The sequence below is a fragment of the Ammospiza caudacuta genome, chromosome Z (assembly GCF_027887145.1).
Source record: "Ammospiza caudacuta isolate bAmmCau1 chromosome Z, bAmmCau1.pri, whole genome shotgun sequence".
Lineage (NCBI taxonomy): Eukaryota > Metazoa > Chordata > Aves > Passeriformes > Passerellidae > Ammospiza > Ammospiza caudacuta.
The window spans coordinates 16,842,433-16,864,906 of NC_080632.1; the positions used below are offsets into that span (position 1 = coordinate 16,842,433).

General features: G+C 40.9%; 1 protein-coding gene across 2 annotated transcripts in view; it reads left to right on the forward strand.

Annotated features, from left to right (window-relative positions):
- Positions 1–376: 376 nt before the first annotated feature.
- Positions 377–22,474, forward strand: part of MUSK (muscle associated receptor tyrosine kinase) — a 51,800-nt gene continuing 29,702 nt past the window's right edge. For both annotated transcript variants that reach the window (XM_058824090.1, XM_058824091.1), the window contains exons 1-5: positions 377–509; positions 4,507–4,633; positions 7,805–7,956; positions 9,338–9,465; positions 9,949–10,090. In XM_058824090.1, coding sequence (XP_058680073.1) covers positions 413–509; positions 4,507–4,633; positions 7,805–7,956; positions 9,338–9,465; positions 9,949–10,090 — 646 coding nt within the window. In that variant the 5' untranslated portion in view covers positions 377–412. The remainder of the gene's footprint in view (positions 510–4,506; positions 4,634–7,804; positions 7,957–9,337; positions 9,466–9,948; positions 10,091–22,474) is intronic.

Below are 22,474 nucleotides of genomic sequence, written 5' to 3' on the forward strand. Positions count from 1 at the left end.
AGAGGAGAAAAACTGGAAAAGAGGGTGACTAAGATGAAGGAAAAGACACTGGCAAGCATTTTTTCCTGCTATTGCACTTACAGTGTTCTGGAATAAAAATCTGATGACTTTGCAACACTGGGCTAGGGTACTGCCCTGGAAATGCATTGCCCATTGTACTGTTCTCTGTTTGCTTAGAAGGAATTCAGAAGGGATTTGCTTTCTCTTGTTTCATGAGCCCCACGCTTTCACACTGACCAAAGTGGATACACACCAGCTGGCCACGTCTGTCACCACCACTGGGTGGGAGAATTCCTGATTATACTTAGATCCCTCAGACCCCACTCTGTCACTTGCTGAGAAGCTCTGCTTGAACGCTGCTTCCGAAATGCAGCCGGCTGGGAAGTCTGCACGCCTTGCCTGAAGGAGCTGGATGCCTTCTGGATCAAACATGAATGACCTGCTGAAGGTGCTGCTGGTGCACGTCCTCACCCTGGCAGCCCTCAGCTTGGCTGAGACACTTCTGAAAGGTTTGCTTTTTCCCTGCTCTTCTTCTGCCGTTTGCTAAAGGTGGTTTTGCAAAGGGGAAGGTGTCTCTGCTAGCAGTGGGGAGGGCGGTGCTGTAGCGTTCCCAAAAAAGACAAAAATGGTCTGCTTTCAATGGTCACTGCTCCGCTTGGATAGCAGAGAAAATATTCTCATATTTGTGTTTGGAATTGAATTCTTTGTCTGTGAAGAGCACATAGTCCATTGTAATAGGCAGGGGAGATCTTTGGGTTCAGCTTGGGTGGGATGTAAATTTCTCCTGTGAAAGGAAGTTCAGAAGTGTTAATGGCTGGTAGCACCAGTTGCTGCAGAGCACGAGATCTGTTGTGTTCAGCACATCTGTGTAGGTTTTTAAGTACATAAAGCTTCAAAGTAAATAAATATCTGTGATGTCTTTACAAAAAATCCATATATATGTATAAATACACAGTTTGTTATAGCATATAACACAGAAGTTATCATACCTTCTTCCTATCTCGTGCGCACACATGCATATGGGCATATGCTCACATACTTTTAACTAACAAAAGAATTGGTAAAAAAATCTGTTTAGAAAAGTCTTTGAGGTAAAAACGCAACTGTGATACCATTCTGGATGTCCTGTTTGGTAAAGCTGTGGGCAAAAATTTTTTCTGAACGGTGATTCAGATTTACAATTCAAAACTTTTGAAATTCAACGCTTACTAGAGACTTTGCAGCTTCAGAAAAACAAAATGAAATCTTAAAGGGAATGCCAGTATTCACATGTTAGGCCAACATTGCTGCTATTGCAGGCCTATGCTTTTACAATTGTTAGTCAGGTTATTCTCAAAATGAAATAAAGAGAAATAACCTGTCTTCTTTACAAAAATGTTTTGAAACAAAAATATTGGTATATTTGTAAGGCACTGAAGTAAGTTTGTGAACTTAATGTTTGTGAATATTGTGGTAAGATAAGTAGTAGTGGAGAGACAAGAAAAACAAAGAGGACAGGGATAGATTTTTTTTCTGGTGTCGCAGTGTAACGAAGAGATACATTGCCTTTTCTAGGACATCACAGCTGAGCTGTTTTTTACCATATGAACTGCAGTTTCTTCAGATGTCTGCAGTGTTGGAGAGGGACTGGTTCTCTTCCGTATTGTTTTGTTTGCCTGGTTCTGGTTTCAAAAGTATGAATCCAAATCCAAAGCCAACACATTTGGAAGCTTCTGATGGGCTGGGGACAGAAGGGTATTTGGCTTTCTCATGGTCCCGTGACCAGCCTTGGGTCATTTTTCTATCTCGGGAAACTACAGCTGACATCCAGAAAAATGGCACCTGTGTGGCTTTACACATATATAGATTAATTTATTTTCAATTTATTTAAAGCCACAAGGATACCTTAAAAATATGAGAAATGCCTAGTATATGCATATGGAAAGGCCTGGCTCCTTTTCTATATGATGGTAGATATGTCTGTACATTGTTCAAATTTTATTTTCCTATGTTAAAATATGGTAATGCACACATCATGAGTTAAGAGTGCTTTCTGAAGAAAACATGGACTAACAACAGCATCCAAGCTGCTTGAATGGCTTTTAGATGTAAGTCCCTTCTCAGCCATTTTGGAACTCTGTGGCCGCCTCACAAAATGACGGCAAGTCCCACTGCTCACTGTCCTTGCTTGGGTTAAATATCACAAAGGTGAAAAGAGCATAAAAGAAAGTTATACATCCCTGTTGCTCTCCTGGTTGCTCTCTGAGGATGCAGAATTTGGAAGGCAGTTTTAAAATGATTTCTTTTTCTGTTACTGTAGTGCTGTCAGTTTGGATACTATTTTCTTAGAAGCACGTGGCTTCATTCTGCGCAAAAATCTGTATGCTGGCTTTCAAAAGGGACCAAGTCAGACCATGTCTATGCAATATTCTGTCATCTATTGAATAAAAGACACACTTGAAAGTATGTAACTGTTTCTAGAGAATTTATTTAAAATAGAAACCTGACAGGAAATTATTTATTTAATATAGAAACCTGTTCTTTGTTTCCCAAAGAACAAAATACTGTCATTATGCATTCCAGCTCTTGGCACAAATGTACTTTTATTATTTGTGGGTGTGGCTTTGTTTACCATTACAACAGTTATAAAACTGGTTGCTTTGAATTATTATTACTGTAAAAATTTACATTTCTCAGGGTTAGAAAAGGATCCATCCAGAGATTGAGGAATGTGGACAACAGCAACAAAACTGTACTATATAAAATCAGATTGCAAAACTCTGGGGTTAATGCTATTAAACCCCAATAAACTTTTCCACAAAATAGCAATGTTTCATTTAAAGCAGAGAGGATAACCATTTGTGGGAGTTATTCTCCTGAGACGTCCTTCAGTAGTAGGAAAATGAAGACTTTATAGAAGTCTTCCATTTGGTTTCACTGGTATGGGATTCATCTGGGAAACAATACAGATGATTCTCTCTGTTTAATATGACCCAAAATGATCTAATAAAGTGATGCATGATACAATTTGAAGCAGTGATCTTAAACAATGAACTCGTCACAGACTTGTTCTAATTGAAGTTTCATCCATATGACCTTTAGAGCTATCTTAGATGTTGTTTAGAGATTTACATAAGTATAGTCATTATTGTTAATCAATGATACTATCCAAAGTCATACAGTCTAGAAATATTATTGAGGCAGATTCATTCTAATCAAGTGTCAAAAGTGTTTAGAGTTTTACATAAACCTGATAGTGGAAGCTGATCCTTTCTTCCTCTAGCTTCATTCCGGCAGAACTCCAAAGACATTCTAATTTTGACTTCCATGTAAATTGAAAAAGGATTAAGATATTGACTTTCTATTATTCTCAGTCTCCTTAATCTGAATGTCTTCTATTTTGCCCATTCCTTAGGGAGGGAAGGGTAAAATGGATATAGTTTATTTTTTGCATGAATTTGAATCTCTTTGTACTATGGAGGGCCAGTAGATACACAGCAGTTGAGATTCTCTGTGAACAAATAATGGGCCAGAAGCTGCTGTGCTCAGTGAGGAACAGGAAGACTCCTGAATCCATGATGTATTTTCAAGGTAGTGTTTCAGGAATATAGTAAAAACTAGTTTATCTCAGCACAGTTGTCAGTGAAAACCAGTCCAACCAATATGGATGTGTGTCTCTTGCAGCCATTGGTCCAGTCATTCAAGTGTTTTTGGAGGCAGTGGCTGCAATGAATAACATGAGCAGGGAAAGCGAGTGGCTAGGCTTATGCTTTGATCCCTTCCAGCTGTGCTGCAAGTCTTTCACCAGAGCGATGGCAAATGTTTCTAAAGATACATTCAACTAATGTATGACTACAGATTTATGATAATAAGCATTAGACATAGCTTTTAAACTTCTAACTCTCATGCTTCTTGGTTAGAAAATGTGAGAAAATGAGAATGAGTCCTAGACATGACAAAAATCTGAATGACCTGAATGGTCTTTGTGAGCCTGGCTTAGAAAAATATAGTGCTGTATAATGGGTTTGGTGTTTGTATATAACAGGGGTTTTTTTGCTGCTTTTTTTTTTTTTTTTTTGTTGCTGTTGTTTTTTCTTTAAAGATAAATAGTTGAGTGAATAAATCCTGTAATATTGACAAAAAAGCCTACATCTCCTGTACTAATAAGGAGGCACTCTTCCCACTCCAAGGGCAGGTGAGCTTGGCTTCAATTTTTGTGCTGCCCCTTGCACTTCTAGCCTATGCAATGCCACCCTTATTGCAGTGGGACATCCTCACCTGTGTCCTTGCAGTATGCTCACCTATTGCTGTGAGTCTTGAGGAAGAGATGAGTCAGAAACACAGGACACACTGAGTTTCTTGGTGCTTGGTTTGCTCTGTTTTGCATCTTATGTAAAGACCTCAAGGGAAAATGCCATTGAGTGACCCTGCAGGGACATGGCTCCCTCCACCAAAGGTGTTTGATAGGCTATGTAACACTCTCCAGTAGGCACCAGAAGATGTTCTCATTTTCTCTTCTTCACACAGCTCCTTTGATCAGCACTCCTCTGGAAACAGTGGATGCCCTGGTAGAAGATGTTGCCAAGTTTGTCTGTGTAGTGGAGTCATATCCTGAACCAGAGATTACATGGACACGCAACAGCATTCCCATCAGGTAGGGAGCAGCCCCAGCCCTCACCAGCACCTTCTGCAAAAATTGACAGTGCTTCTTTTCATGATACAGGAGATATCTGGAAATACAAAAATCGCTCTGTGGCAGGAGAGAGAATGAGTGGCTGTAATTATCTAGGATTCTGTGTTTCTGAGGGAGTGGTAAGAGCACTTGAGGTTGCTCTTGCACCTTCACACATTTGATTTTGCAGAGAGTTGGTTTCTGCTGCAAGGAGATTTCTCCCCAGCTTCAGACAATTCAATGTGCTTTCTTCCTCAGTTCATCCACTAATGAAGGAGGATGATGCTGTATAATATTTAAAAGGAGCTTAGCAGAGTTTGTTGTCTGTCTCAATGTTCTTGGAATCTTTGCATGAGAGGGGTTGTGCTGTGCCATTCTTTGCTTCTAGTTCTGGAAATTGTCTTCTCATTGTTTTGCACTGTCAGATGTTAACAACCAGGCATCAAGATGTCAACAAAGAAGGCAGCCTTCTGGAAGTGTGGAAATGGAAGTTGCTACCATTGTTTTTGCTCTTTTGCTGTAGACAGGTTTCTACAAAGTAAACTGTACTTGATCTTCTAGCTCTGAAATCACATTACATCTGCCACATGGCTTCACATCGGTTTCCCATTCTAAATGGCTGTAAGTGACTTACTCTGTGAGGGAAAATGCAGCACAACACAACTTTGCGTAACATATCAATACCCAGCCTCCACAGGAGATGTGCATATTGGGCACATGGTCACCTGAAGTATGGTTCTCACTGTTGTGGTTAAACATCCAGAAAGGTTTTGAACCACTGGCATAGGAGGCTCAAATAAGTCTGCAGCAGAAGGAGGTCTCACTGCATGGAAAACTGCTTTAGAGTAGGACAAAGCAGAAAGTTACAAATATTAATATAGGCATTCAGAAATTTTTTTTCATTGTTGGCCATCTCAGCAAAATTTGGCCCTAATCTTCTGATCCTGACTTTGTTCCAGCATGAAGTTCTGAACTTCCATGGATGTTATTTCCAAATCAGGTGACCTTTCTCCTAATTCCTTCCCCATCTTTGACATTCATGACTGAAAATCAAAGCAGGGAGAGAAAGCCATCCGTGAAGGACTATGTCTTTCTCTTCCCATGTCTTTAAGATTATCATTCTTCTCTGTGTTCTAAGGTAATTTGAAATGCAGATCATTTATCACCTCAATCCCCTCTTCCAGAGGCCAATCATAATTCTTAAAGCCATTCCACTCTGTCTCTGAGACACAGTGCTTTGACCAAAATGGAAAATAAAGATAAAATCATTGCTTATGGTAAGGCCATAGAGCTCAGGGGCTTCATTCCTTTACAGGGACTTCTGACGCAGCATTAGTAACAGCAAGTGTTTCATTTCACAAGGCATTAATATTCAGTACTGCTGGATACAAAAGCTCAGACCAAAGACAGAGGAAAATATATATGAATATATTTACTTTTTAAAAACTCAGATGAAAGTATTTGCACACTGGAAAAGCATCAGCTCAGAAGACACTTTTTTTCTGAAAAACCCCTATCTAAATGTATTTCTGTGCCTCTGTGTGTATATATCAAACTTCAAAGGGTCTAGTAATTGAAAGCAATTAATATCAGTTATTTCATTTCCAAAATTTTCTTCTCCTGCCAAGGTTCCAAGATCCTGGACAGACAGTAAGATTAATCTGCAAAAAAACCCAGTATGTAAACTTTGAACTTCAATGAGAATAGAGCCAGTGCAGACAATAGTCAGCAGTAGTCTTCTGGATGTGCCTTTCTGTTTGACATCAAAACTTGTGCAAGTAAGCCAGCAGGTGCCCTGTGCTGAGTGCAATGGTTACCTGGCCCATCATCCAGAACAGGGCTGCCCACAATGAGCCTTCCTTAGGACAAGAAGGGGACAGGGACAGCATGTCTTTTACATTGTTGATAACTTCATTGATGGTACTCTTTCTTCCCAAGCTGGAAAAGAGGAGGGAGATGTAATACTGAGTGGTGAAATGCTGTTGAAAGGAAATACATGCCTAAGCCATCATAATGGTACATTCAGATTAGTCAATGACTACTGTACAATTTTTAACAGTAAAAGACAAAACTTGACATATGTAGTGGTCAGATACTTGTGATTGCTTGGGATAAAATCCTCAGGTCCCAACCCTTTTTCCACTGTTCATTAAAATCTAAGTCCAATTGCATGAAGGTGCTTCCTAAAAGCATGTGAAAGTGGACACTACAAAAAGTTAATTTCTTTGTGTTTATTTATACTATTTCTTTGTATGTATCATAGCTTTGCAATGAAGATCAATACCTCAGCGCTCTGATTTCTCATAATTTTTCTTTCTGATTTCCTTGGCTCTCCCACTTGACTCCACATAGCCTCCCTACTCACATACCACACTTGTCATGCTCACATATGAAATTGGTCTTTGGCCCACATACTTTCTTACAATAGCCCGTATTTTTGTTGATCCAGCTTCAGGGCTTTCTACAGTTCTCTGAAATATCCGGGTTAAAGCCTGCTGTCATTAAACCATAGCTATCCTTGAATCCTCTAGCTTGCAGATGGCTTCAGTACATTTCTTTGCTTGTTTGTTGGCTTGGTGGTTTTTTTGCAAAACAAATAGACAAAACTACTCCAGGATGTAGACACAAAAGTTCATGGTCTTTGGTTTGTGTCTTTTTTTCACAACCTTAAAAATATTTCCATAACTTTATCTGTTTAATAAAAAATCCCACTTTTTTTTGCTTTGCTTTGCTTTGTTTTGTTTTTCCTGAAGAAGGTTTCTTTAAACAATTTCAGCTACCTCTAGTTCCTATGTAAGCATCTTTCTCTTACATTGAACAATGATACCTAAACCAGGACCTGGCTGGAACTGATTATTTGTGCTCATGCCTGTCCTTGGCCAGTCAAAACCCCAAACATGGGCCTACTGATTTTACCAATGTCTGTGGGGCAGAAGAATTGCCACTAGTAACAGTCCAGAGCTGCATGGTCTAGTGAAAATTTCAATCTTAATTCAGAACTCAACATTTTCAGCACCTTCCCTTCTGTTTGTGGGTTGACAATCAGAGGTAGAATTATTGCCATTTGTAGTGACATCAGCAGTCTGCATATTCAAATGCAATTCCCTTTCTCTGTCCCTGGCTGTCCCTGACAATCTGTGCTGTGCCCTGCAGGCTGTTTGACACACGGTACAGCATCCAGAGGAATGGGCAGCTGCTGACCATCCTGAGTGTGGAGGACAGTGATGATGGGGTGTACTGCTGCACAGCAGATAATGGAGTTGGAGCAGCTGCACAGAGCTGTGGGGCTCTCCAGGTGAAAATGCGTAAGTGGGAATGCAATTTCTTCCTGATGCCATGTGCGTGTTTAATCAAAAGCCTGAGCAGACTCCCATCTATGGCACCTGGGGATCCATGTTCAGGGCAAACCCATTCTTGGTTCTTGGGAAGGTGGGTGCAGTTCTTTCAGAGACATGGCATATGGGATCATAACTTAATGCAGTTGTGATTATTTAATTTGAATAACACATATTTGTTCTAAGATCAGAAGAAAAAATGGATGCTTTGAAGAATGCCCTTTGTGCAAAAATCTGTAAAAGGGTTTGATAGATTAGTCCTCTCTGGCAATGCTGCATAAGTCCCTGGTGAATTTTAAGTGTAAAATTTTTCTTCCTGATGATGGCAAAATCAACTAAATTATATTCAGATGCTCTGAATAGCAGTACTTTGAATGTTCTGGAACACCATGTTGTAAATCTCATCATTCCACCTGGAGGGGAAAAGATTTGCTCTTGCAGAGAGCTACATACATGCCAAACTCAGTAAAGCTGGACTTACATGGCTAGAGTTATTTACACAAGCACTTTAAAAGGCAGTGGAGGTATATTCTGGCTAAAGTATCTGTTTGTAGGAAAGGATTTGTCTATGCTAATGAGATGACTCTCAAGGTCTGGTAATACTGGAACTCTGCATCATCCTAGTCACTTGCAGGTGGTGGCCAGGAGATGATGCTCTCTGAAAGTTTTTTTTCTGCTGGTTCATTTATCATGCAAGGGCCTCAAAATGTCAGATCTCCCAAAATACTAATATAATAATCCTTTATACTCTCAGGTCAGACTAAGGCAAACTGTGTTCTTTCAGTAAAATGAATTTAAATTTATCCCTCATTAACTTTAAGGGAGTTTGATTGCATTTTCTTTTAGGCTTGATTGTCCTTTTCCTTTTCATAGTTATAAATCCTTCAGTTAAGGATGTTAATTGCATTTACACACCCTTCTTGTTGAGCTAGAGGCAAGCCTGGGTTAAAATTCTTTCAAAATCAATTCAATCCAGACCTGAGCTTTGAGACAAGACAGTGTTTACGCAGTGAAAAATGTCAGAACCTGGAATGCTAACATTCTTCAATACTGGAAATACTCTTATCTGAATTTGGATTTTAGCCCAGGCCCTAATTCAAATGACTGTCAAACTCCACTCAGGAAAACAAATAACCCATGCAAGTTAGCTGTTTTTGCAGTTTTTTTAACTGAATGCTGTGCTGAAGAAAGTTCTTTCTTACCAAATAACTTCAAAACCAAGAAAGAATGCTTTATCTTCCAGCAATACAGAGAAAAAGCAGCAGATTTGTGCATGTAATTCCTGAATTTGTCTTGTTTTATTATCTTGTAGCTTCATCCCAAGTTTAATTTTTGGCTTTAAAAATTTTAGGACCCAAAATAACTCGTCCACCTGTAAATGTGGAAATAATAGAAGGATTAAAGGCTGTTCTTCCATGCACTACAATGGGGAATCCAAAACCTTCTGTTTCATGGGTCAAAGGAGAAACAGTTGTAAAGGTGAGTATGAATGGTTTTCAGTAATACTAAATATTTGCTGAAGCTACTGTGTTAAATATTAGCATTAGTTATAGTATTTGTAAATTCTAGTAGCTAGAAAGGAAGCATTTGGAAAATCCAGGGCTCATCTCATAAATATCTTCATTTGCAGTGATTCTACATATGAACGAAATGTTCTCTGTGTATCTATATGTTATGTGATATATGCTTGTCACTGCTAACTATGGACAAATACTGAGGAAAGCACTTGTGAGTGTTCTCTTAAATAGGAGCTCTTTCAAGCTATAACTCACTGATCTGCAAAAATAGCAATGGGTGAATGTGTCATGTCATGATCAGGAAGAGCTGGCCCCAAATCCTTGAGTTATAGGACATGTATGGTGCTCATGCATGTAAGCCCAAATTTTGTAAACAGATTTTTGATGCTGTTTGTGTGCAGCCTGCATGTAGAGTCCTCACCTCAATGGCTCCTTCCTCCGGCAGGAGACTGCTCGCATTGCTGTCCTCGATTCTGGGAATTTAAGGATACACAATGTTCAGAGAGAAGATGCAGGACAGTATCGTTGTGTAGCCAAGAACAGTTTGGGCACAGCCTATTCGAAACCTGCAAATGTGGTAGTGGAAGGTGAGTGACTTTTGAACCAGTCTCCAGCTCCATGTGCCAGCCCCTCATGTATACCCTGTTAACTTGAATTTACCTAAAGTAGTGTGTTGATGTTGTCAAAACCACCCTAGAGGGCGATAATAAAAAGAGGAGAGGAGAGGAGAGGAGAGGAGAGGAGAGGAGAGGAGAGGAGAGGAGAGGAGAGGAGAGGAGAGGAGAGGAGAGGAGAGGAGAGGAGAGGAGAGGAGAGGAGAGGAGAGGAGAGGAGAGGAGAGGAGAGGAGAGGAGAGGAGAGGAGAGGAGAGGAGAGGAGAGGAGAGGTTTTGCTATTGTAGACTTGAACATTTTCTGCCCACTAAATGAACACTAGGTTGTTTTTTCAGTTTCTGATCCTTATGTGCTTTGTGTCCAGTTCTTATGTGCAGAAGGTATTTGCTTTGTGGTGTAACATCACCAGTTTCAGAGTGCTGAGAACAGTAGACAGGGATACCCACATGTTGGCAACAAGGCATTCTGTCTTCCTGAATCGTATAAGAGAATTTGGTTTGGGCAAGGGCTTGTGGCCCTTGTGAGTGGGGGACTGACTAATTTAGTAGACAAACAAATTTTTATTTCTGATTCAGGATGCCTGTAATGCAGAAAGTAGAGAGGGTCTTCATTTTCTTAGTAAGCCTCAAAATACTATTGTAGGTTACATTTGGCCTGGAGCTATCCGAGGTTACTTAGCGTGCAATCCCATTTCTAAGAAGAACGTAGACTTCCTTCTGGGACCAGTATCAGATGTATTAGATCCAGCTACACATTACTGTAGGTCTGCTGTTTTCTTAAAAAATACATGAATTTTTCAGGGTTTTTTTGTCCCTTTTTAATATTTATATATACAGACCACGTCTACTAGAAATTCCTTAAATAGCTTTAAAACAGGAAGGCAGCTATTCTTAACCTAGATTCAGAACTGTACTTCTCCTAGACTAAAAGTAGTGAAGCAAACTGAAAACAGTTGGATCTTGATGTGAACAGCTTGAGTCCTGTGTTTTAGTTCGGCCCCTGTCACTGAGATAATGGGCAAAGGCTTGTCAAGAGTTAAACTGTGAATGGCAGATTGGTGCTATGAACACAAACGCTGAAGGGACTTTGTCACTGCAATTCTTTGCTCCAGATTCTGCCAAAGCCAGTTAGGGAATCTAAAAACAAGCTGGAATTGCACCAAAAATCTAGGCTGCTAAGGTTGATGGTTTTTCTCTCCATCTCCAGAATTATGCAGTGGCCTGTTAATTCAAGGACTGGCAAAATAAATCACAAATACCCTACTTGGGGTGTGTATGTGTGCTCTTTTTAAAAGGAGGAACATTAGTTCCTAATTGATCAGTGGCAGGTCAATGCTCCCACACAAATTGTCCCCTCATATTCCATTCATTTGTTAGGTGAACAAATAAATGCTCTTCTTCAGCCTCACCTGGGTTTCTCTGGTAGGACACCTGTATAATATACCTAATTTCAGGTGGCCACCCAAACTAGACAGACACATGTTTGATTTATATTTTTGGCTTCCAAAATCCAGAGGTATTAATCCTGATTTAGTTCATAGAGTGAACTGTGCAGGATCCATTTGTTCAAACTGACATCAACATTCATAATCCTGACACAGCATCTTGCTGTGCATACAAATCCTTTCCCCTGATGGTGTTTTAGATCAATTTTCATGGATATTTAGCATAACTACATGTGCGCATACCTGTGTACGCCTGCAAGCTGGTATTTGCTCACATCACCCTCACACACCTCTACCATTATTTTTAGTATCCCTCCCCTCCTGCCTCTCCTACCTCATTAGTATCAGCATTTGAAAATAACTCCAAGTAAATAATATGCTAAAATTATTCAAAGCAGGAAAATCACACTTCAATAGTCTTTGAGCATTCATAGTGTTCATAAAATTTATGAAAATTGTTGTTTATTGCTTCTCTGTAATAACATTATGATTTTTTTTTGTTAATCTTGGTCCCAGTATTTGCTGGAGTCCCCAGCCTGCATTGTGTGGTTTAATATTAAAATAAAATGAATAAGCATGGCTGGTTAACTAGGAATATTTAATTCAAGGCAAGTGTCCATTCAAGGAAAAGTGTAAATATTTATGCCGAGCTAGAGCTAAATCACTGATTCATTGTGTACTTCCATTTTAATGGGTCGTGTGTGGCATCCCACCCTTGCACCGAAGGGAGCTCCCAAGGATCATAAGTCCTTGTGGTTGAAAGGAATGACAAAAGTAAGAGTGCCTGCAAAAGCTTACAAAGTTTTATTAATAAATTGCACATTTGGCATGGAAATGTGTATGGTAATCCCTGAGCTCCTATATAAGCATGGGGCAGTGGATTTTGATAAAAGGTTAGGATGAAAGGAGAGGGACTGAGAGAGAGAGAGAGAGGATTAAAGAGGAGGAGAGAGAATGAACAGAAGGAAGAGGGCAGCACCACCATTGCTGGTTCCAGCATCAGTCCAGCTGATAGGTATGCAGGGCCCTGGAACACACGTGTATCCTGGCTTTGTTGTCCTTTTAATAGTGAAGTTTCCATGCACTGGAGCTAAGTTTGTCACTCTCTACACAAATGAGTTATCATGTGCAGCCCGTTATTTTTGACCTTTGTGAAAATGGGTTGGGGGGCTTCAGGGATCTTGGGTACTCTTGATCCCCCCTTACATTCCATGCTGGCTCATCAGCATCACTCCTGTGCCTCAGCTGTACTTTGTTGTGCTAACTCTGGGAGCCAGAACAAGGACACTTGTGCCAGAAAGGCACTGCCCTACTTCCATTTGGCCCCTTTCTCCAGTCATGGTTGGTAATGGCTGGCACTGCCAACAATCCTTGCTTGGCTCCACAGCTGTGTGGCTATCAGTGTTTGAGACATACATATTAGCCCCTTATCTTCTGGCTTCCACATCCTGCAATTAGCTTAAGGCATTTGTTCAAAGTGCAGATGTGTTCTTGAAAGACTGACTCTCTGCCCTCTGCAGGCAATCAGGCTCCTAAATGTGCTTTGATCAGGCACATGCTTAAATGACTTGCTCAAGTTGGCCCAGAAATTGCAGCAAGTCACAAGTATATAGCGTGAATTGTGCAGGGTCCATTTTTTCAAACTGACAACAGACTTGGCCCAAAGGTTTACACTACTGATGTACCTTACAGTACCACTTGTCTGGTTTCAGCGGTCCAAGGTAGAACTATTTGAAAAATGCCGCTATTTTGATTTTCCAAATATTTTTTAATCTTTTTTTTGTCAGTTTTCCTCAACATTTATAATACTGACCTCTATTTATTACTTTAAAAGCACAGCTTTAGTATTTTTAAGGTTTTATTATTTTTAAAGCAAAGTTGAAATAATTTGAGCAATAGGCTTTAGATGAAAATTCAGATGCAGTTCTTGTCAGGAAAAAGAAGGCAAGAAACAATTAAAGAACCAAATCTGCTTATACTGCCCTGACTTAGATGTTTTGTTTTGCATTCCAGCTCTGGTAGATAGATGTCTTTTCCTGGCCACATTTTATTGCTTATTACTAGCTACTAAAATAATACCCTGCCACAGGCCACAAAAATGTTTCCCTGTAAGCCACTTCTGAAAACTGCCTTAGCCTTAAAAATAGGAAAGCTTTCCTTGGAGAACCATCCATTCAGAAGAAAAGACTTGCCAGATTCCATCTAGATTTTTATTTTAATTGTGTAGTCTAATTCTTGTGCCAGTGAGGAGATGGCAGACAAATTGTCAATAGAAAGCAATGCCATTGCTGCTTAGTTAAGAAGCTGTTCCTCTGAAGTGTAAAGCACTAGTTTCCTTCAGCGGCTTTTTTGAATGTCTTATGTAGTCTTGGGACAAATTTGAGATAAAGCACAGATAAATCAGCAGACTAGCAAGTCACACCAAAATTCAAGTAACAGGAATAAAAACATGTATTTAGTGAAGAAAATTCTATCAATTTGAATAGACCACATTCCAGAGGTGGTCTATATTATGAATGAGCTGACTCCTGATATGCCATCCAAAAAGTTTTTTACACTTTTGTGTCGACTTGCCTGCAAGTGGCATAGATGATGTAGGACAGGGAGATACCAAGGGACCACTGAAGCAGCCAGTCAGCACTGTTGCCTTGCATTTCCCACAAATTAGATTTCAGTATGAAATCAGAATTTTTATCTCTGTCATCTTTTGAGGCAGAGTGTTTTGGGTCAGGTGAATTGCCAAATAGTAAACTGGCAAGGAAGTTTGAAGTTCTTCTTTTAAGTACTGGATGAAATTTCTTCACAGAAATTCTAATACCAACACTGAAGAAGAGCCTTTGGCTTGGCCTTGAGCAGAGGCAGAAGCTCTGGGAAAGGATGCCTTTCCTGTTTGTGTTGGTGCTGGTGTATGTACCTGCAGGCAATGTCCTGTGACAGTAAAGAGTGAATACAGCAGTTTGATTTTAAACATTACAAAATGTTTATGGGGAGGAAGCATTACAAGTTCGCCTGTAATTACACCAAAGTATTTGGCTGACCTCAGTGGGGTGGCATGGGCGTAACTGAGAACCCAGAATATCTCATTAAATCTCCTCCTACCTGTGGCACTCACCAGAGTCATCCCAAGGTTCTGAGATGCTGCAGAACTAATCATGGCCCTAATTACAGGGTAACAGGGAAAGCTGCAGGAGGAAGAAAGCAGCCTCAGACCTTCAACAAATGACAAGTACATGTGAGCTATTCAATTTACTCCCAAATCTTGCTCCGCTGTGACATTGGCAGGATGTTCATGCTGGCTTTGAGTCATTATCACAGGGTGGCCTCTTGCAATGAGGAGTTGCAGTGAGGCTTCAGACAAGGCACATACACAGAATTCTTCTTGAAAAGCATTTGAGCCTGTTATTTCCTTTCGCAAAAGCCTCTTTCCCCTAACAAAGACCTTGGGAAGGCACTTGAAAAACTTATGACCTTCTCACATCATTGAATGAATTGTGGGTTTAAGAGACAAAAATTACATGGCAATTAAAATCCATCTCTTCTCTAAACTATTGGCTAGCTAGAAAGCATGAGCTTCCCACAGAACAATGGAGGGAGTGGAGGATAGAGAATATCCATAGCTATCAGATAAAGGGGACCAGAGCAAACTGAGACAAGCATTCTGAAGTTGCTGGAGCTCCTCATAGACCCTCACAAAAAGGGTATATCAAATGGGGAGTTGAGAATTTGGAAAAGAGATGATCTCTGTTGTAGGTGGAACTAGATGAGTTTGCAACAGTAAAAATCAAGAATGTGTGATAGATAAGATGAGCAGGGAACAGGTTCCTTGCTGTCCCCAAACCAAGGAACATCCTAGCAGGTACTGAGCAGCACTTTAAACCAGACAGAAGGAAGTACTTTTTACATGATATGTAATTAAATTTATGGTACTGCTAATACCAGTGGTGAAGACCACGTGTCAGGATGATGCGTGGATTATCTCATTTTTGGGTGTGCATAACCATGACTTCAATATGCGCACACAGACTAGTAGCCTTGGCAGCAGTCATGATGGGTCGTGATCATGAGTGGAACAGGCAAAGGAATTGCTCCTTGACTTCAGGAGGCTGGGAACTTCCTTTCCAATTTCACATTCAGTAGTGGGTAGGGGCAAAGATAAATGCACCAGATATGACTCTGTACTGTAGACAAGACAGATCATAAGGAGGTTTAAATGGGTTTTTCCTTCAAAGAAACCAAACACAAATATAAGACCAGTAATGACATGAGAAGAATTTCCTCATTCATTTCCTTGGGAAGTAATTTGAACATTATCCTCACTTGTCCTTGAATCTAGTGTTTGCTCTGTATATAGAGATGAACACTTGTACAGAACAGGTTTTATATAGTTACACAGGATATAAGCTATCTATTTACATTTTACTCCTGGTTATTACATCTTTGTGTATTTGTGGTGTCTCCTTTTAGGATTCCAGAGATATCTACATGGAGTGTAAAGTCCTTCCCAGCTGAGAAGTTAGTGGCTGATATATTTACCATCACATGAGTCCTTCTACTAATGTAAATTGTTCTACCACCCATAAATCTAGGAGTCCACCCTAAAATAAAGTTAGCTTGAAAAGTTATTGCCTTGCTCAGAAAAGTTTTCTTTTCTATCAGACACTAGAGCTTTGAATCTGAAGGCATATGATTCAGGATGGAGATGTTGTGCTTTGCTCCATCTTCCTTTCACACAGATCTTGAACTGTCCCACCTCATGGCCTCAGGCTCCAGGTTGAGTGTCTATATATTGCTGTGGAATCTAGCATGTGCTGCATGATGCTTTAAGGACTACAACAAGACCTAAGTCTCCCAATTAATATATCAGGAGCCAGAAGAACTTGCATCTTGCCACTGTGTACAAAATGCAGATACTTCAGATGCATTGGAGGCTTATCCTCCTGAGTTACCACAATAAAAGGGTGAGGGTCGTGGATGATGAAGTACTGCTTGCTTACAGCTTGCTTACAGCTCTTCCTCACCTTGCTTTTTAGGGCCCCATACATAATAGTGCTGCTCCTTGAGAAATAATACAGTGATTGTGTGGGTTTCCTACAGTGTGTATGTACTTTTTTGCTTTGATAACTTGTATACACATGGTTCTCTAGCAATAAACATGTTTGTACATAGATTAAATAAAATAGGTAAGCAATTTGATAGAGATAAATCGAAGTGTCTCATATCAGCTTTGCTGGAGCTGCTTTGCTCCTCTTTGTATTTACTTGGTAGGCTTACAAAAAAAGGTAAGTGCTGCAACTTAGGTAAGAAATACTTGGAGATCAAAGTAGAACTGACCTTGCAGTTATCTTGGGATTTAATTATTACCTCATCCCCATTTTGGAAGTGCTAAGCCACGCTCAGAAGCTGCTGCTCCTGCTGCTGTGCTGCTGCGGCTGCTGCTGCTGCAAGAGGAGTGGTTGACTCCTTGTCTCCTTGTCCTTGCTGGAGAATATGTTCATTCTACAAGGTGGGATTTGGTTCTGTCATGTCAGCTGCAGAGACTGTATCTTGCCTGGTCAGCCCTGGTTCTTGGAATGTGATTAGCTGCTGCACACAGCTTGGAGTGGCTGTCTCTGTGACTGCTGATCCATAAGCATGGTATGTGGTCTGTTCTTGGCACTGGTATTTAAAGAATTATTTTCATTTTATGAAGGTAATGTTAGAAAACACAAATGCTGCAGGTTTTTATGTATTTAAAAGTATATTTGTCAGACCTTCCCTCCTCTCTCACCTGTGGTAAGGAAATGGTAGTCCCTCCGCTTTTTACCTCTCCCTGATTGCCTGGTTTAGGCTTGTCAGGAAGAGTGCATGGTTATGAGCTGAATGAATCTGAATGGGAAGTTAGACAAATGGACTTCTCACTGGCAAAAATCACAGTGGCACAAGTTCATGGCTCTTCACAGCATACAGCTAGCAAGCAGAAATATTTTTTCTATGGCTTTGTAAGCAAAGTCCAAGCCCAGTGGCACCTCTGCAGACAAGAAATAATTCTGACCTTTCACGCTTCAGGTACAAAAGAACTATGGGAACACTGGCAAACACAAACAAAAAATGGTTGCAATTTAGCTAATTACTTACACATGAATTTTGTACAGTGCAAAGTCTTTGCCAGGGTATTTATATCTGGAAATCTTCCAAGACAATATGTGGTTTACCAGTTCCGGCAGCAGTGTAGACATATTGGATCTCAACACAACACTGGACGCAAAGGAAAATGTGTTGTGCACACAAGATTTGCCTTTACACACTGCGTTCTGCAGCTTAGCTGAAAAAATAATGTGCTTAAGACCTGGTTTCAGCCACCCAAAAGGTCATATTTCATTGATAAATACAAAGCAGTTGTGGAAAGCGAGGCAGATTAAGATATCAGGCCTGGGAGGACAGGCACATTGGGTCTGGCTCCTGTATAAGAGCAGGCTTTGGCTGCAGTGGGAAGGGAATGTTGCCCGGCAGTTCCCAACCCAAAGTTAGCTCCTGGTGGCCTTACCTTGCTTTGGACTACGGGGGATGCAGGTGCTTTACAGTATGACAGGACTCTGCCAACAAACTCCTGGATGTGAACACCTGTGGATGTTGACAGACTAAGTTAATCCACATACATGGGAAAGTGTTGCTCATATTCTCTTAAATTCAGGGTTCACCAAAGCAACTGTGGCCTCTGGACAAAAAGCAACCTACCCCACATCCCAAAACTAGTGCTTGAGTGATCCTGGTGTTGCCTTTTTCCCAACCTGGAAATGAAACTCAAGATCATTTTAGTAAGGACATAATATAAGAGTGGATCTTTATTTGAAGGCCTTCAGGGGCAGTTATGCAAAGATGTCCACAAAAGCCCACCCTCCAAAGTATGAGTACATTTTTGTAGGTTTTAGGAAATTAGCATAATTGATAAAAAGCACCAATTAGGAGGACAAATGTTGATGTAATTCCCCTCCCCAGGTCAAGCCCCTTCTCTGGAGTCCCCCACTCAGCACTAGCTGGGCTTTGTCCATGAAATGTGTCCCAAAGAGTTGTTGTAGGCCTTGGTTCCCAGGAGGAACCAAGAGAGCAGAGGGGCCCTGCACCTCCCAGGGCTTGGAGCTCTGCAAGTCCTTTTGTCTTTCTGCCTCGGGAAGGGCCATGGAAAAGTACTGGGAAAACCAGCCACTAGTACAATAGGCTGCAGAGATACAAATGTATGTGTGAGGAATACAGGGAGCATATTAAAGTAAAAAGGCAAAAAACAAACAGCATCACTGATGCTCTGGGCATCACTTTGTCCTTTCCCCAAAGCAGCAGCATGGCTCCAGGCCACCTAAACAGCTGTCTGGTTGTGACTGGCCAAATCCAGCCTTCTTTAACAAAAAATAGGCCTTACCCAGGCTGAGGGCAGGCATCTGCCAGGACTGCGGGACCAGACCCCAAACCTGGGAAATTAAACATAGCTCAATCAAAGCCAATGGGGAAAAAAAGTCACCTGGAAAGAGTTAGCCATTCAATGTGGAGGCAGGGGGGAGGGCATACTGCTTTAATCTTTTTATAGTATAAAAATTTTGTGACTGAATAAAAGCTCTACTGTTTGGACTGGATGATGTTATGTAATTCTCAGAAACGAGAGCAGCTGGCCATGGTACAGATACCTCCTAGTAAGCCCTGCAGTGCACAGAACATCATTTACCAAGGCTGTAAAAAATATATTTATTAAGGGGCTTGGGAGTGAAATATGACATGCTGGCTTGGCTTTTAGCTGTCTGGATTTCATTTACAGCTCCTCTGTTTTATTTTCCACTGAAATAAATAAATAAATTAAGCTGTTCTTGCCCACTTTCCCTAACTGCTTTTTTGGCATGCCTGTGGGTGAATCCAGTGCAGAGAGCCAAGGGGTATTGATAAGAATGTTGCTAATCTTGTGGTAGTAATGTAGCTAAACAAGCAAAGGCAAAGTCCAAATTCAGGAGGATGTGGAAAAAGACAAACAAGTAATGGAAGCATTAGAAATCAGTGATTGTTAGAAATTTTCACTCTGAGGAAAATTGAGAATAAGAAAAGGTCCTGAACCCACCAAAAAAAAAGAATTTTACAAACATTTATTTCTATTTCCTGATCCTTCTTCTTGTCTTTCACACACCTCTTCCTGCCAACTACACTACCACCAGATTTGTCATTTCCTACTTGCCTTTGCCTCTTGTCTTTACTTGTGGAATTGGGGGCTGGAGGAGGAGAGGGAGGGGGCAGAAAAATCATGGTTGTGGGGTATGTCTTCTGCCATTTAGATACAGGACAGATTTTGTTTCTCATGCAGTTGCCAAAATGGACCCTGAGCTCATCCTGGTGTTCTTGCCCTGCTTTGCACGGGTGGATGGTGACACTGGCTGCACTTATGCAACCCATCCTGACTTTCCCACAGCACTCAAGTCTGACAGCAATGTCAATGTGTTGATCATCTACCCATAGGTTATGTGGTTGAGAAATAGGTGATACTATTTTTTTAATACCCTTTCTCAAAGTGATTAAGAAGCCTTTGGAAAATATATCCCTAGATCGCCTGATCAGCTATGCTCCAAAACCTCTTAGGACCCGGAAAGTCTGGTCCTTGTCCCAGGAAATTTCTCATTTAAAAATAAAATAATTAATTCCCCCCCCCCCCCCCCGCCAGTTTATTCCAGTAGTACCATCTACAGCTTCATACTTAAGTAAAATATTTAAAAGCATGCAAATGTAAGTATCTGAAATGTTAAAGAATTAAATCTGTAACTTTAATTCTGAAGGTCTTGAAAAATGCACATGATAGCCCTGGGGATAGAAGGAATTTCAATTCTTCCACACTTTGGAAATCAGCTTAGTTGCTTATAGGCCAAATTTTACTTAGCCATCCCTCCCTGCAGTACTTGCCACTAGAAACATGTGAATGTTTAGGAGGTATTGCTGGATTTTTTAATCCCAGTATTTGGTGTTTTAGGATCTTAAGAATGGCCTGATGCTTCACTTTGCCTATGGTGGCAGACAACTGCTTACCTAGGAGTGTGCTGGGCCACACACCACCAGTGTGCAGTGATCAGTGCTGATGGTTGGACGATGGGAGGAGGAACGCAGCTTTCTGACCTCCCCATAGGCACCATGCCAGGCATGAGCTGAGCCAGCCATAGTGCTTGCTGTGGCTTTGCACCCTGCCTGTGCTATTGCCATTTTCAAAGTGTGTCTTTTCTCCTCCTGGCTGAAAGACCCTAGCAGATTTTGGGAGATCAGCTAGTACAGAGGAGGACATACATGCCACCATCCAGCATCAGCTAACTGGGCACTGGTAATTTGTCACTTTGGTATTAATTTAACTGAGCAGCAGAGCCAGAGAGCAGCATCAGGTGGGCAAGGGTCCCAGCAGCATATTGGGCAGCACAAGAGAAGCACTAAGGGCCATATTCCAGCCCTGGAAGGAAACGTGCTGGCTTCAGCTGGAGCCATGTGAACGTAACTGCTGCCAGAGGACAGGCCCCAAAGTTTAGCATTTCTCCAAATGAAGTATAAAAATAATGATGAGCTTAGCCTGAAAAACTTGGGTCTGAATTCATAACCATCTGGTGTTAATGGCCTGAAGTGAAACTTCAGACAAAGGTTTCATTTTACTTATTTTTCATGAGAAAAGCTTCTGGCCAGTGACTGCAGCTTTCCTTATTACTGATGGAGCTTCATACCTGCTGCCTCGCTGAGGGGTAAGGAGGTGCAGAAGCCTAATACTGCTCTGCTTTGACTTTAGGCAGGTGGCACTGAGCAGAGACAGTGGGATTGCTTGAAGCATGCAGAAGAATTAAGAAGCTCAATATAATATTTATCCCCTCGCCATTTTCACTTAACTAACACTAAACTTAATCTTCCAAAAAGCCTCTGCCCAAGAGGTTATTGAAAGGCAAAAAGGATTCCATGCTGAAATTAACTCCAACTGCTACTTATCTATGAGCAAAAGCTGTTTTTAGGCTCTTTGTCAAAACAAACCTCAGCTGCATACTAGCTGAGAACTGGGTGGAAGGACTATGTGGAAAGCATATACTTTTTTTCAGTTCAACTGAAATTTTGCAGAAAAAGTCTTCCCATCCCAAATAGTGGGGACACTATTAGGAACACTAAGGGGAATGCTTAAATGCTCTAATTCTGAACAGGGCAAACAGAAGATGCTGACGTGGTGAGGTATGTTGATAAGGAGAAATACACAGACAAAAGTGGCAAACAAGATCTCAGGCTTTTCTGACAACAGTAAGAGAAACTTCCCAGCTTCTTATAATTTCTGATGGAGATTTTTAGACATTACTGTGTGGTCTAGAAGGTGTAACTCACTAAGAATGAGAAATTTGAGTAAGAAATAGCAGTGCTTTTGAGCCTGCTTCTGTACAGACATTCTGGTGTTTCCATTAAAAATTTTAGGTCAAAACTCAAATGTTCCAGGTGGGAAGTTTCTCTTCTCTGCTTGTCTCTATGTGGTCCAAGTACAGCAAGCTTGTTAAGACCATCAGGGTTGTGTTTCTGGATCAAAATAAGTTTTCAGCAAAAATACTTCAGTTGTTATTTCTGGCCAATAGTCCTCACCCTTGACCCCTTCCCCAATTCCAAATCCCCCCATTCCCAATCCCCCCCCCCCCAACCCAAAACCAACAAACACAACAAAAACGGAAGGGGGGTGGGTGAAGGAAATGCTTATGTCACTTTTCTGCAAAGGGCCCAGAAACCGTATTTCCACAAAAGAAGCAAGAGCTGCAGAAATGAGAAGCCACTTCAAAAATCTGCTTTTCCACTGCAATCTCATCTTCCTAAAGTTTTTGCCAGCCACTCTCTCATACCTCGATGCTTGATGTTAGACATTTCCCCTCGGGGCAGCTTGTTGTTTTGTGGAAAATGCCAGTGTTTGCAGC